The sequence below is a fragment of the Nerophis lumbriciformis genome, linkage group LG05, assembly GCF_033978685.3.
Source record: "Nerophis lumbriciformis linkage group LG05, RoL_Nlum_v2.1, whole genome shotgun sequence".
In the NCBI taxonomy this organism is placed as follows: Eukaryota; Metazoa; Chordata; class Actinopteri; order Syngnathiformes; family Syngnathidae; genus Nerophis; species Nerophis lumbriciformis.
This window is the reverse complement of record NC_084552.2, coordinates 48,598,072-48,614,373: the sequence shown is the minus strand read 5'-3', so window position 1 is coordinate 48,614,373 and position 16,302 is coordinate 48,598,072. Positions and strand designations below refer to the sequence as shown.

Sequence of the window (16,302 nt, the reverse complement as noted above, 5' to 3'; positions counted from 1 at the left end):
TAGAATAGAATAGAATAGAATGGACTTTATTGTTATTATATTTGCATATAACAGGAGACTAATGGGTGGCTACATGGGTGCCTCCCTGTAAAAGACAGGGAAAGGAAACTTAAGAGGAAGAAGGAGGCAGAGAAAAAAAGACCAACCCCAAACTGCACCTCTGGAAGTGAAGTTCCATTAGCCTGGCATCAAACAAAGTCAACATTCTAGGTGTCCTTAAAGGAAGGGATTTTAGAGCATCTTTCACTGCAATGGTCCCACTGGGGAATGTACAACATGATCTTGCCAAGGCCAGTGCAGGGGGAGCCAAATTGTAGATCAGGATTGTTTTGGTTAGGGTGAGCAGATGCATTCCAATAGATTCATCTACTCTAGTTGTCCTTTCAGGCTCTCAAATTTACCATAATTTCGCCTTGCAGAGCTGAAAGCTTATCCAAGGTGTTATCCAGTTTGTGATTTAATTCAAAAATAGCCACAGTGTGAGTGCCTACAGCCCTGCCCATCTCGTCAATCATGACGGGCAGCCTCTGGGCAACTTAAACGGCTAACACCATATTCCGAATTTGTCGATAGACCAGAGCAACGCTCTATCCATCTAGTTCCAAATAGATAGATATATTCAATGTCCTCAGGAAAGAACTCCTAGGCACATGAGACTCCACTTCTCCAACAAGACCATCGAATGTATATCCAGCCGCAAATGTTCCATCAGAACAGGCAGGTTCCCCCGAAACGGAGTTTCTCATTGAGAAAATCTTGTCAATTGCGTTGCGAGAGCAGATGATCAATTCCATGTTTCAGATTTGGATAACAGTGCAAAAGACAGACTCTTAAAATGTTAAGACAAGGCAAAGAAGCCAAGCAAGGATAATAAGGGAGGGTAGAGGGAAGAGTCTGCCTTCAGTGAGAGCAAGCAATGAATAACTACTTTTACCAGCAATTATATTGAACTTGAGCTATGTTAGACCTTAAATTATTATAAAAAATATAATCTTGAATGTAAAAATTGTATATTTTGACACTGTTGAGATTCCCATGAGATGGTCAGATACTTACTCTAGCTTACAAGGAAGTTGTGTTACCTAATGTATGCTTATTGTGATGTCCTTTTTGTGTCTGCACAATTGTTGTAGCTAGTGTTCTGGGTGTGTGGTCCACAATTACACTAAACTATGCAATTAAATAGAGGGCCACAAAATATGGGTCTACAGGCTGCGAGTTTGAGACCCCTGATTTACGAACTTTATTCGGTACGTTCTCTTAAAGTCATGTTTCAAACCTTTACTCCTTTTTCTCCTGGGTCACCAGTAATGCCGTCGATACCGGCGTTGCCTTTGTCGCCCTGATGGAACAGCATATTAAATGAAGGGTCTGCGAAAAGAGTATCAACATGCTCTACCTTCCGTCCAGGCAGTCCATTCAGGCCAGGTATGCCGGGGGTGCCAGGTGTCCCTCCATCCCCCTGTTCAGCAGAGATAATGGTCACACAGCATCCGTGACGAATTGAAACTCGGCTGAGTTACAAACCTTGTCCCCATTTCTGCCAGGACTCCCAGTTCGTCCTGGGAAGCCCCGGAATCCCTTCTCTCCCTTCACGCCTTTATCTCCTGGTGATCCTACGTCTCCTGCATCCCCCTGAGGAACAAGAAGTGAAATATGCATGATGATGTAAAGACTTGAGGAGCATTAAAGTACCTGATGACCCCTCAGGCCCTGCAGCCCTGTGTCTCCTTTGTCCCCTTTGGTCCCATTCACTCCATTGCCTCCGCTGTGACCCTTAAAATAACATCATTATATTAAATAGTAGTATAATTTAGGTCACGTACAGTACTGTACGTATTTACCATGACTCCATTGATGCCTGCTTCTCCTGGGTCTCCCTGTAGGAAATCAACGCAATTTTTATGAGAAACCATGTAAGATTTAGTGACAAAAGTCTCCAGACCTTCTGGCCGACTGGTCCTCGAGGTCCAAAACGTCCCATCATGCCCTTAATACCAGCATCCCCCTTCAAGCCCTAGGAACAATTCAAATGCAACGACAATTGATCATTTGTGTAGAAAGGGATTTACCTAGAGGTGAAGTTGATTATTTACAACTCTGCTTATTTAGAGGTACTACTTTCTGATTTTTCAGTACGCACACTTAAGTTCGGTACAGAGGTGTACAGATTAGAGATGGTAATATCGGTCTGCCGATATTATCGGCCGATAAATGCTTTAAAATGTAATATCGGAAATTATCGGTATCGTTTTTTTAATTATCGGTATCGTTTTTTATTTTTATTTAAAAAAAAAAATTAAATCAACATAAAAAACACAAGATACACTTACAATTAGTGCACCAACCCAAAAAACCTCCCTCCCCCATTTACACTCATTCACACTCATTCGCACAATAGGGTTGTTTCTTTCTGTTATTAATATTTCTGGTTCCTACATTATATATCAATATATATCAATACAGTCTGCAAGGTATACAGTCCGTAAGCACACATGATTGTGCGTGCTGCTGGTCTACTATTAGTACTAACCTTTAACAGTTCATTTTACTCATTTTCATTAATTACTAGTTTCTATGTAACTGTTTTTATATTGTTTTACTTTCTTTTTTATTCAAGAAAATGTTTTTAATTTATTTCTTATTTTAATTAAACAATTTTTTTTTAAAAGGACCTTATATTCACCATACCTGGTTTTCCAAATTCGGCATAATAATGTGTTAATTCCACGACTGTATATATCGGTATCGGTTAATATCGTTATCGGTAATTAAGAGTTGGACAATATCGGAATATCGGATATCGGCAAAAAAGCCATTATCGGACATCCCTAGTACAGATTCAAGTAAATGTTTCATGTTTCACTCTTCAGGCCAAGACTCAGCTGTCTACCTGCACCTCAGGGAGAAACAGCACTCCTTTGAGAACAAAAATGTACAGATTCTGGACAAGGAGGACGGACGGTTCGAAAGACGAGTGAGGGAAGTCATCAAGGTTGAAAAACCATCCCTGAACAAATGAGGTGGTCTCCGACACCACCTGTCTTCCACATACAACACTGTCCTTCCAACCATTCCTAAAACTTCCTAGACTTTTGATCATATTACGCCTATACTGGCTCACCTGCACTGGCTTCCTGTGCACTTAAGATGCAACTTTAAGGTTTTACTACTTACGTATAAAATACTAAACGGTCTAGCTCCATCATATCTTGCTGATTGTATTGTACCATATGTCCCAGCAACAAATCTGCGTTCTAAGAACTCCGGCTTATTAGTGATTCCCATGAGCCCAAAAAAAGTCTGCGGGCTATAGAGCATTTTCTATTCAGGCTCCAGTACTCTGGAATGCCCTCCCGGTAACAGTTAGAGATGCTAACTCAGTAGAAGCATTTAAGTCCCATCTTAAAACTCATTTTTGTATACTCTAGCCTTTAAATAGACCCCCCTTTTAGACCAGTTGATCTGCCGTCTCTTTTCTGCTCTGCCCCCCCTTTCCTGCATGGAAAGTTTATTAGATGACCACAGATGAAGGGCTAGCTGTTCAAAGTCGGGTCCCGCGGTGGACCACTCATATGTGCATTAGTTGATGACGTCTCTGCGCTGCTGACTTGTCTCCACTCAAGATGATCCCCTGCTGGCCCCACTATGAACTAGACTCTCACAATATTAACTACTTTGGGCGGCATGGCGTAGTGGGTAGACCGGCCGTGTCAGAAACCTGAGGGTTGCAGGTTTGCTCCCCGCCTCTTACCATCCAAAATCGCTGCCGTTGTGTCCTTGGGCAGGACACTTCACCCTTGCCCCCGGTGCCGCTCACACCGGAGAATGAATGATAAATGAATGATGGGTTCTCACTTCTCTGTGAAGCGCTTTGAGTGTCTAGAAAAGCGCTATATAAATCTAATCCATTATTATTATTATTATCATTATTACATCCAGTCGACATCCATTGCACTGGTCCCGCAAGGTTTCTCATTGGATCCCATTGGGTTGAGTTTTTTCTTGCCCTGATGTGGGATCTGAGCCGAGGATGTCGTTGTGGCTTGTGCAGCCCTTTGAGACACTCGTGATTAAGGGCTTTATAAATAAACTTTGATTGATTGAACTTTAATAAAAGACTCTGCAATTTAGCCTCCAACAAATAACAGGAGTTAGAAACATTCTACCATTTTTGCCATTCGTTTACAACTGAACGGAATGCTAACGTGGGGGATTCCGACTATTTAGTAATGGTAGTACCGGTAGTCGATCCACAGCGATCGTTCTGCCACACAATACCTCAATGCCAACGAGGGGAAAATACACTTTAACCACTGTTGTTGGCTTTGACAGTTAGGATTGCTTGTTTGCATCATAGCAGTTGTTTTTCTCACTACATTAGTGCAAAACCATTCTCCTGGTTTTGGAGTATAAATATTTGGGGTTTTGGCACCATCTGCTAGACTAGATCTGACCTATCTAAGTCTATGAGCACAGACTTACGAAGCCTACTCGGATGAGAGGCGAAACGTCTTCGAAGACAAACCAAACAGTCCAGTTGCAATCGATTGAATGCCCTGAGATGACAATGACCTGAATGAATGAGAACATTCATTGGTGGTGGTGCTGAATTCCCCCCAGGGATCAATGAAGTACTTTGTATTCTATTCTATTCTATTGACAAATGTTTAAAGCGTTTTTTTACTCTTCAACCAAATACAAGCATCTGCTAATGGCAAATCATTCGAAGCGTGCATAAAAGCCGCCATAGAAGGTGTAGAAGCTTGCAGAACACACAGTGTTACTACTACTACTACTACTGGGACTTATTGTGCAACTTATTGTCTTGTAATTAATGTACATCAGAGCTATTCAAAGTGTTGTATTTTTTTGTATTTAGTGTATTAGATTCAGCAACTAGTGTTTGGATCCCACTGTACGCAATATCTGAAGAGCATGGAAAAAAGCATTTCACTGTGGTGTATTCTGCATGTGACGGATAAAACCCTTGAACCTTGAACCTTGTTTTTTTTAGTACATCATTTACGAACATTATTATCATTAAAAGTGTAATGTAAAATTCTATAACATGCATGCAAAGAACGTTTCCCATTTGACAACTCTATCCTGTAGCCACGCCGCCTCGGGTAATTTACTTCTGGTGTTGTTTACTCCTGTTTACAATACGCCACGTCAAAAATATACCTTCACGCTGGCTACTAATGAATACTCCAGAACTATAACAGAGCGAACAGAGGCAACAACATGTAAGTTAGCTAGATGGTTAGCTAACTAGCGAGCTTGTTTTGGTGCTCCTGATTGCCTCCCCGTCCTGCAACTCAGTGCAGCATTTAGGCAAGAGGAACAGCGAGTACCTGCGGTTGATGTGAGCGTTCAACAAATTTTGTTTGGATCTTATTGTTTTTATGTTTCATTTAAAAAGGCGGGAGTAATATTTAGAGGCGGAAATGTATGTTTAAAAACGTGGATTCACGTATGTCTGCGGATATTTCACATGCCTGCCATCATCTGGTAACATTTCACCTCCGCGGTGAAATATGTAAGCAAAGGTGGTCTAAAGTGCGGCCCGGGGGCCATTTGCAACACATCGCTTGTTTTTATTGGCTCACAGCACATTGTAGAGATCAAATAGACACAAAATAGGAAATTAGCGGAAATGGAAAAATAGAGCAAAAAGGTATGACGCAAAGAGAAATGGCTGAAATGTTGATACCAATTAATAATAATAGTGATGGTACACACAGGGGTGGGGCCAGATTTCCTGACAGCGTCTCTACTTTAAAAAAAACAAACTACCATGACAAGGTTTACATGATTGGACAAGGAAACATTTTTTTACTTGTCTGGGTTACAAAATAAATCAGGTGCCCTTTGAAGTCCTGTATAGCGTTGCATGCATGAGTTACACATGAACATTTAGGTGTTTTAAAATGATTCAGGATGTTGTTAAGTAGTTTTGCATTTTGTAACCCTACTGTAAAGAAAATGAACTGAACCGTGACTTTAAAGTATGCGCTGAACCGCCATTATGCCAAACCTTTACACTCCTACCGCGTATTAGAGGTGCTGTAAAAAATTGAATCTCAGCCAAATTGCGGTTCTTATTTATTACGATTCTGAATTGATTCAAAATTTTCAAGAAGCAATTGCTTTGGCCATCTCCTTGCTGAGACACTACACATATAAACATTCCATCATATCATATCATATCATCCATAGATTTTCTATCGCTTGTCACTTTCGGGGTTGCGGGGGGGGGCTGCTGAAGCCTATCTCAGCTGCATTCGGGCGGTAGGCGGGGTACACCCTGGACAAGTCACCACCTCATCGCAGGGCCAACACAGATAGACAGACAACATTCACACTCACATTCACACACTAGGGTTCATTTAGTGTTGCTAATCAGCCTATCCCCAGGTGCATGTCTTTGGAAGTGGGAGGAAGCCGCAGTCAAGGGGAGGACATGCAAACTCCACACAGAAAGACCTCAAACCCGGGGATTGAACCCAGGACCTTCGTATTGTGAGGCACATGCACTAACCCCTGTACTACCGTGCTGCCCTGCGTTAGACCATCATATCATATCATATCATACGCCAGCAGCCAAGATGAGTTTTTGTAACCTGTTTTGTAAATGTTATTTTATTATTTATATACTGAATAATATATTGTGACAATTAGTTTGAATTGAGAATGAATTCTGAATCGAATAGTCACCCCAAGAATCGGAATCGAACTGAATCCCGAATCGTTGTAAGATTCACATCCCGACTGGCTGTAACACTACCTTGACTCCAGGGGGCCCATCCTCGCCCTTCTCTCCTTTATCGCCATCAAAACCCGCAGAGCCTCTTTCACCCTGTAACAAACCAAACGGTTAAATCAGGTCTGACACGGATGGAGTGACTCCAAGTTCTCACCGCGTCTCCTTTGGCCCCTTTGAACCCACGAGGTCCTTGTATTTGAAGCGCACTCCCCTGTAAGCCATGGATCAGGCGGTTACAGGCTAATATAGCTTGTAGCTAACGAAACAGACGTACCCGCTCTCCTCTGACTCCTGGCAAGCCGCTTTCTCCCTGAAGTTACACGTAAAAAAAAACATGGATCATTGTCACGTTTAGTCAGAAGAAACACAACATCTCACCTTTGCACCTTTGTAGCCGCTCATGCCCTTAGCACCCTAAAACAGAGAAAATAATGTAAACTCTTCTACATGTAAATCATTTAAAAGTGTGAAACAAAATGCTTACTATGTTTCCTGGAGCACCCGACACACCTGGGGAGCCCGAGCCACCCTGAAATAGAGTCCATGAGTCAGCATAAATGGAAAAGAAAAAACTTAAAATATTTTAGCATGGGCTAAAAGCAGTGGGATATTATTTTTATTTGTTAAACACCTTTTTTCCAGGGAAGCCAGCCAAACCCTGAGGTCCTGGCTCTCCAATAACACTGTCACCCTTAAGAGATATATTTTTTAGTATTTTTCCAATAAATATATCATAATGTTTGAAGATATTACAGGATATTAGTGTTTATTTAGTGTGCATTTACCTTTTCTCCTTTTACCCCAGTCATGCCAGGAGGCCCCTGAAATAAAGCATGATCGAATTTAGTCAAAAATCCTACATAAACTTAAAAAGAATCTAAATATCAACAATCTCAGTCTGACACTTATTAAGTGTGTTAAACAATACCGGGAATACCAACACTTGAGGTGTCCTGATCCGATATTGATATCGGATGTCGGTCCATCATCAAAAAAAAAAAAAAGGATTATATCTGCTTGCATGTAAAATGTGAGATATAATGTGCGATACAAGCAGTGCTGCAGCGTGTTTACTTGTGCAAAGCTGGACAGCCAGTAAACATCTAAATGTCCTCAAATAAGCACACAAAGTTGGTCTTTTTTTCTTTTTTAGTCAAGTCCTTTACAAAAGGTAAACATAGTAGGCTATAGGCTAGCAGCTACACAATCCACTTTAATTTAAAGACTGCATTATTCTGTTTGTGTAATTTCACTTGATCAAACTTTTTCTAACAGTCCACACTACAAAATAATAAAAGTATGTATGATTCCTGCTGAATACTCAAGGCTCCAATATCAGTGTTGTATCGGAAGTAAAAAAAAATTGTATGGGGGACCCCTAATAAAAACAACTCAATAATATAAATGTGTATTCATTACATCAGGTCCTACTGCTCCTGTAAGTCCAGGGGCTCCCGGCACCCCGTTTTTCCCCCGTCTGCCTCGCTCCCCCTGCAGAGACAACAAACATTCCACTTTCACTTTCAAAGCGTCCAAGCTTCTGTGAGGACGTTTATGTCTCAGTACTTCTCTGCCTGGCTCTCCGGGGTCCCCTGGTGGGCCTTTAATGCCCGGGAGACCCTGAATCCCGGGGCTACCGCGGATGCCCTGGATGCCCTGAGCCCCAGGCAGCCCCATCTCCCCTGGTTCCCCCTGAGGGTTTGATGGAAGTCAGTGCAGAGAATTGCATTTGTTTAATTGCTTTTGAAAAACTCACATTCAATGTGACATTCATCAACTTTTGTGTTATTGTTGTATATTTTTCAGAAACAGAATGTGATTCAGGACCGCTGCTTCTTTGGAATAATTGCTTTCCAATTAAACCTTTATGGGTTCATGTGCACATAAACAACCTTCAATGAGTCAGTGGGCCAATTAAATTCCCCCAATTGAAATATTAACGAGACGCAAAGTCAATCAACTTTAAAGTGATTGAGTTTTGATCATTTGTTCCCGCGTCACCTTGTTGCCGGGCAGACCAGCTTGGCCCTCAGGCCCTCGGTGGCCGATGCCTGGCTCTCCCTGGACACATTGAAAACTGCTTTCAACTTTATCATAACATTGATGTCATAACTGTATAAGGATTTATAAATATAAACAAATACCTTTTGCCCCTTTTCGCCAATGTCCCCCTGCAGAAAAATAGCACATATCAGAGTTGGAGAACACCAACAATCGGTGCCATTTGCATCCTTAGGGAATAAAATGTATACATGCAGGATAAAATGAACTGCAAAATATTCTTTTACAAGGCAAAAGTGTCTCGAATAATAGTCGTTTGCGGTTTCACTAAATTGCTTTTTTTTTTTTTCAAAGCCTTTTCTTTGTATTTTCGGCCTAAATTGAACGTTTTCGAGCACAAAAATGGCTAAATTAAGTAAAAATAACAATACTACAGTAGTATTGGCGAGTAGATGAGACTAAACCAATCAGAGCACACTGTTGAGTATGGTGGCCATTGATTGGCTCGGCCTCATTATTATTATTATTATTTCATATCTAAATCTCTCATAATGTAAAAAAAAAAAAAAAGAATTGTCAAGGTTTGTTATGCTTTAGTTATGAAAAAATATAATTTATAATTGCTGCTTTGCGGATTAACCACAAACAGACCCAGAACCCAATTAACAGCGATAAACGATGGTTTACTGTACATGATTTATTTCAAGTAGTTCAACATGTGCATTATCTACAGCTGTCAAATGATTAATTTCAATATCACATTAATCACATTTTGATTTTCTATTAATTGTGATTAATCACTAGGGATGTGAATAAAACAATACATCCTAATCTCATTTGATTCAGATTCTTGAGGTTACAAAACCTCCTCCTGGCTGACGTATATTTTTTCTCACTGGCACTCATCGAGGGTGGACGCGCTTTTTTCCGGCACTCCTATTAATCACAATCACTTTTCGGTGGTACTTTCCTTGATAACTCATGTTTATTTATTTGTTTCAAACCTGTTGTGCTTTTATGACAAGAGAATGAATCACTGCAAATATGTATTTTTGGATGTATTTGGAAGCGGCCAAGCACACCAGTGCTCCTCACACATGCTTGCACTTATGCATGCATTGACCTGATCACTGACCCAATACCAACACACACCTTTCAGGTAACCACCTGTGGTTAACCTAAAGAAATAAATTATGCGATTATGCTGCATTTATATATGATTAATGCAATATTTTTGTGATTAACTTTAGCAGCCCTAGTATCATCAGATTTAGAGTTTAAAAAGTTTTGAGTTTGACAAACAAATGGCACCGATTCAGTTAAACGGTGATTGGCATCGAATGAGTGATAAAAATGCCAGATTAAAAAAAGAGGAAAAGACTTGTCAGTGCTGTTTCACAAGGGGAATTATTCATGTGTGTGCTTTTTAATCTGGTGAGCAAAGGATGCTTAAAAAAGTCAGGCCAGTGATGTCACGCACTGATGCAACATGGGTAATGTGTGCAGGGAAAGTTTCCTTTTATTTTAGAGGACTTGGCGTTCATGAACCAAACTCTTGCGACAGTGGTAATGACGCATTTAACTGTTGAAGCCCCTGAGATGACGCATGAGTTTCAGCATTCAGATCTGAAGAGAATTTGTATTGTATGCAAGCTTACAAACCACATTGGATCCAGATTGTGCAGACAAAAGCAATGTAAATAGGAATTGGGATGACTTACCTTTGGACCTTGTGTTCCATCCTCCCCAGGATGCCCCTTTTAAATCAGGAAATGTATGCATGAGCAAAATAAATATTTTGAAGTCATACTATTATGACAGGAAGTGTGGCCTTACCTTCAGGTGTGAATACTCAGGGGGGTAAGGATGTCCAAGATCTTCCTCCCCATTCCTCCTCTCCCACTGGTCCTGTCTCTCCAAGTCACCCTCCTCTTCATCCCCCTCTCGGTCTACATGTTCCTCCTGTGTACCCCAGTCCCCACTTGACACCTCCTCCTCCTCTTCCTCCTCATCAGGCCCAGGGCCCACTCCTTTATAATCATCTTCAACTGGACGCTCTTCCTCCTCCATGTCAACGTGTCGCCGCCTCCCTCCTCTTGTGTTGATTCTTAAATCTGTCTAAATCACAGAGCAAGTCACTCAAGCGTGTTGTCCGCTGGCAAATGGCAGCGCCATCATGTGGCGGATGTTGACACTCACCATGGAGTCAGGCCAGGGTGGGCTCCTCTTCACCCTCAATTGGGATGCAGGTACCTGCCATGTGCCCAACATGCTTATGAGCACAGTTCTATGCTGTAATTATCGGTCCCTCCAGAAATGCACGTTATCGCAATGGCGCCAATTCACCCAATCCCCACAAATTATGCTCGGCCTCACAAACTTGTCCAATGCCCGCAACTTTTCCGCACATTTTGGCTAATCAGCGTCATTTTGGCCAATCAAGATTTTATCTGTGCGGTGCTCAGACGCACGCGTCAACTGTCTAATCCAGGGGTTCCCAAACTTTTTGACTCGGGGGCCGCATTGGGTTAAAAGAATTTGGCCGGGGGCCGGGCTTTGTTTGTTTAATATGTATATATATATATATATATATATATATATATATATATATATATATATATATATATATATATATATATATTTATATATGGTAACACTTTATACCATACTAAAGTGTTACCATATACATGTTTTTATATATGGTAACACTTTAGTATGGGGAACATATTCACCATTAATTAGTTGCTTATTAACATGCAAATTAGTAATATATTCGCTCTTAATTAGTCATTATTAAGTACTTATTAATGGCTTATTCTGCATGGCCTTATTATACAACAACCCTAACCCTAACCCTAACCATAACCCCAACCCCAACCCTAACCAAATAACTCTAAATTAAGTCTTTGTTACTTACAATTAGGGTTGCAAAATTCCGGGAATATTCAAAGTTGGAAACTTTCCATGGGAATTAACGTTAATTAATGGGAATAAACATTGAATGAAAATGCTAGATCTTGCAGCATGATTATTAGCTAAAACAACCTGATTTCATGCAAATTCAGTTGAATTTCAACCCTTCACTGTGCATTCCTCCATCACATGTGCAGTGCATTCTTCCATCACATGCACATATCATTCCCAGCATGCTACACACTACAGCAGGGCTATTGAGGCCACACTAGTATTTGAGCCCAAGGACTTCATCCAGCCAGGTAAGTTTTGATGATATTACTGGGGTAAATATATTTGATCTATGGTATTTAAGTTTAATAGAGGTCTAATTGCTTGTTACTGTATGACTGTAGACTACTCCAGCAGACTTCCATTCAAGCTGGCTAGCTGTTCCTGAACTTGTTAAATGATTTTGGGGCCAATATCTCTAGCTAGCTAGGTCTATGTACCAACACAGTCTCATAATGAACCGAAAATATTTCTCCGTTAGCCGTGATGCTAATTTTCTTTATGTTAAATCCCATTAATTTATGCTAACAACGTTAGCGATCCGAATGTACCTTTTTTGTGATCTGTAAAGTTCAACTTGCAAATACTAAATCAAAACGTGTAGTTTCCTCTGCCTTCTGTTCTGCTAGCCATTCTGTTGTCATACAAGAATGTAGGTTATAGATTGATTTAGCATGCTGATTGAGTGTTCATTTATTCATCGAGCCTGTTTCTATTCATTTGTCCATCAGTAAAATATTTTTAGAGACTACTCCAATTGTTTAGCTGACTATTTATATCTGTGTGTGGCATTGCATTAGTGTTTTACAAGCTTCTCATCTTATTCTACAGAATAAGATGGACGGTGTCCAACTTTGAGTAATCAAAAAATTGTCAAAATTTCCAAACTTCCCGAGCTTAACTTCCCGTGGTAAATTCCAGAAAGTTTCCGGAAATTTACCAAAAACTTTCCACCCCCCTAGTGTCCAAATAAGTCTTAAGTCTTTGTTACTTAGAATACGTTCCCCATACTAAAGCGTTACCATATATATATATATATATATATATATATATATATATATATATATATATATATATATATATATATATATATACGGTACAGGCCAAAGGTTTGGACACACCTTCTCATTTCAATGCATTTTCTTTATTTTCATGACTATTTCCATTGTAGATTGTCACTGAAGGCATCAAAACTATGACACCTGTGAAGTGAAAACCATTTCAGGTGACTACCTCTTGAAGCTCATCGATAGAATGTCAAGAGTGTGCAAAGCAGTAATCAGAGCAAAGGGTGGCTATTTTGAAGAAACTAGAATATAAAACATGTTTTCAGTTATTTCACCTTTTTTTGTTAAGTACATAACTCCACATGTGTTCATTCATAGTTGTAATGCCTTCAGTGACAATCTACAATGTAAATAGTCATGAAAATAAAGAAAACACATTGAATGAGAAGGTGTGTCCAAACTTTTGACCTGTACTGTATATGCATATATACACATTTTTAGACAATATGATTTGGGACTTCCCGCGGGCCGGATTTTGGACGCTCGCGGGCCGTAGTTTGGGTACCCCTGGTCTAATCAAAACTTATGTTTGTTTCTTGTGTACACCAATATATTAACTCTTTATTGATCAAAATTGTCACACAGCTCAGACCTTCTTTCTGTTCCTGTCAATAGCACTAACCCTTCTAGGTAGCATATAAACATTTAGCAACAGACCGTCATACTCATTTCCAAGTTGACTTTTTTTTATCTGTATAACTATTTCACAGTTATTTAACATGAGTAAGGCCATTAGGAGCGTTTTATTTGCAATGCTGACCTAGCACAGAGGCAGCATTTACATGTTAGAGATGTTGATGTGTGATGACTAACAAAAAAAGTGTTGCATTGTCATGTCTCTGTGTTTGTTCTGCTTCTGTTTCTGTTTCTCTCTGCTCACAGTGAGATCCCAATTAGTGGGCCCACTCGTTGAGTGATTTCAGCTAGAAGTAATCGGATCCTTGCCTACTGATGACATTCTGTGCTCTCTGTGTTCCGACAATGTTGAGTCCTCACTTGTGCCTGCTCTGTTTTGCCCTCCGGCTTTCAGGTCTGCCCAGTATTTTTCCTAGCCTTGCCGAGCGTCTTTCGTTTCTGTTTTTTGGTTTTCTATTTTTCATTGTGTGCTAGTTCTTTTTTTTTTTGCCACCATCGCCTTTTGTTGTCTTCAGTGTTCCCCCCCCCCCCTCAACAATAAAGAGGAAGATTTATTGTATGCTGGTTTCTGCCTCGGCATCTTGGGATCGCCACGACAGAACAAAATTAGCACTATATATTGCTCTCAACAGTTCACAAATGGTCTTAACGTGTGGGGGTAAATGTGTTGGAACATAAATGTTTAAGATGGACAAACACTTTTCAAGGGTAAAAAAAATATTAGGAGTTTCTGCTCCACAAGTTGCAGACACCAATGGAAACATTTGGTGTTTCTTTATATAATATTTTTGTATCATTATAAGTACGTGCTTTTACTGCCATCTAGAGTTTACTTATAAATCTGTGCAGTATAAAATGAGTAAAACATCAATACAGTATTTGTTTTTAAATTTTTGTTGAAATTCTGTGCTTTTTGAGGTTGAGGTTACAAGGAACATTTACAAAAAACATTGCTGCAAATTCATAAACTCCTAAATGGATTCAATGTTGATGAAAACAATTCGCCTCAAAACACTGCAAATTATACCGCGACTTCCTAAAAAAGCTGCTGCAAATTCAGGTATTTTAAGCAGCAATCACAAAAAAAGCGAAATTCTGGAGGGACTAAAACTTTTAACTGTGTAAAGTAGCGAAAGTAAAAGCCAGAGATTTGGAAACGTGTTTTTTTTTTTTTTTACACATTTCTTTTTACTGAACACTTTTAACAATGAAAATGTTCACCAGTGACACTCAACAAGTAGTTCACAATGGGAAAAGGTTCTGTATAGCATAATGTTTCAATAAATAAAAAGTAAAGGCAATTATACGTTCATGTAAAAAGCAATGTTTTCAAATGAAGAATGTGACGTCTCACCAGTGAAACACTTCACTTTATATACATTGTCCATGTTGAGTACAACTCTATTCTAGCCTGTAATTATGGGAGCTCCTGTCACAAGGGAAAGGGGGTGGACAAAAAGAAAAATAGAGTGAGAGATAATATATTTCATGTAACTTTGGAATGTATTTAACAGGTTCTTGTTGGACTGTAGACTGCTTGTTCTCACTTAGGCAAGCTATAAGTCATTCATGCTTTAACGTTGTTGCACTGGTGAACATTTTACAATGTTAGAAAAAAATGAAGAAAGTTTTTTGCAAGAGCTTTGCATAACAAGACATGCATTCATGCACATGCACCACAGTGTGTGTGTGCGTGCGTGTGTGTGTGTGTGTGCGTGTGTGTGTGTGTGTGTGTTTGGGTGAGTGTATGTGTAGGTGTGTGTGTTAATAAAATGAAAACTCCACCTTGTCTGCTCCCTGTGTGCTGAGCGGAGGAGTTGGCCGTGACCCTTCACCCTTTTGTGGCATCAAAAGAGGAAATAAATAAACATGCTAATATAGGCAGAGCAAAAAGCTCAGCTGTCGAGACTACTTTTCTATCAGGGGGCAAAATGAGCTTCACCAAACCCATGCAGGTGACAGCACCTAATTTGGTATGAAAGGGATGCCACAATACACAAAGTCATCTGTTGTGCCTTCCAGGAAGCACCTGATAAGATAACCTTTTAGTGGTGGGCTGTAAAGGCAACTTGATTAGTTCCTAATTAATAATTGAGGAGGTAGGTGTATAATTAATGTTGCTCCTAAGAGAGAGACACTGTGATTAAAGAAACGATTGTGTGTTTGACAGGCCGGTTAACAAGAAGGCGTCTACTGTACGTCATCAGGCGTCATGTGCAACTTGATGTTTCCAACAGTGCGCCAATGAGTCACCTACCTCCTCCTCTTGGTCGTAATCTTCGCCATCGTAAAAGTCCTCTTCCTCCTGTTCCGGCTCTTCGCTTGTCTGGAGATGCGGGAATACAACGGGCATAAATGAAGGGGGATATCATGGTGGTTGATCATATTAATGCCAAAGAGACAACAATGCCACGTGACAGCCAGGGAGCACATTCATACTGAAGCACAAAATGACAAATCACATGCATTAAAACCTTTACTGTTTACAAATAAATGTTCCCTTTTGTTGTTGATTTAAAGATGGGGATGTGGAAGTGTGTTTAGGAAAATACATTTTAAAAAGGATACAATACATAGTCAAAGTGAAAAAAATGAATATATATAAAATACATAGTCAAATGTAACCCTTTCATGTATGAATTCTGATCACCTACAGTACCTCGGACTTTTTTTTTTTTTTATTTACTTTTTAGGCATGAAAAAAGTACTTTAAATTTTTTTAACAGGTCTTACTTGTCATAATGAAAACAAAGAAATAATAAATAAAAAATGAATATTCAAAGTTGTCTATTAAGCCGTGTTATAAATTGATTACAATGTTTATTTAATACATTTTCTTGAGAAAGATTGAAGGTTGAGGTTGAG

The 16,302-nt window shown here is 39.8% G+C and overlaps 1 protein-coding gene across 1 annotated transcript in view; it reads right to left on the bottom strand.

Moving 5' to 3' along the window:
• The window catches only part of col7a1l (collagen type VII alpha 1-like), a 90,438-nt gene that overhangs the window by 12,733 nt on the left and 61,403 nt on the right, over positions 1-16,302 (bottom strand). The window contains exons 73-94 of the mRNA XM_061961489.1: positions 15,695-15,763; positions 15,223-15,273; positions 10,970-11,023; positions 10,607-10,888; positions 10,492-10,527; positions 8,914-8,940; positions 8,771-8,830; positions 8,336-8,461; positions 8,189-8,260; positions 7,555-7,590; positions 7,401-7,460; positions 7,254-7,298; positions 7,148-7,183; positions 7,044-7,079; positions 6,924-6,980; positions 6,791-6,862; positions 1,946-2,017; positions 1,845-1,880; positions 1,696-1,776; positions 1,528-1,635; positions 1,400-1,462; positions 1,280-1,342 (exon numbers count right to left, since the gene is read on the bottom strand). Coding sequence (XP_061817473.1) covers positions 1,280-1,342; positions 1,400-1,462; positions 1,528-1,635; positions 1,696-1,776; positions 1,845-1,880; positions 1,946-2,017; positions 6,791-6,862; positions 6,924-6,980; positions 7,044-7,079; positions 7,148-7,183; positions 7,254-7,298; positions 7,401-7,460; positions 7,555-7,590; positions 8,189-8,260; positions 8,336-8,461; positions 8,771-8,830; positions 8,914-8,940; positions 10,492-10,527; positions 10,607-10,888; positions 10,970-11,023; positions 15,223-15,273; positions 15,695-15,763 — 1,542 coding nt within the window. The remainder of the gene's footprint in view (positions 1-1,279; positions 1,343-1,399; positions 1,463-1,527; positions 1,636-1,695; positions 1,777-1,844; positions 1,881-1,945; positions 2,018-6,790; positions 6,863-6,923; positions 6,981-7,043; positions 7,080-7,147; positions 7,184-7,253; positions 7,299-7,400; positions 7,461-7,554; positions 7,591-8,188; positions 8,261-8,335; positions 8,462-8,770; positions 8,831-8,913; positions 8,941-10,491; positions 10,528-10,606; positions 10,889-10,969; positions 11,024-15,222; positions 15,274-15,694; positions 15,764-16,302) is intronic.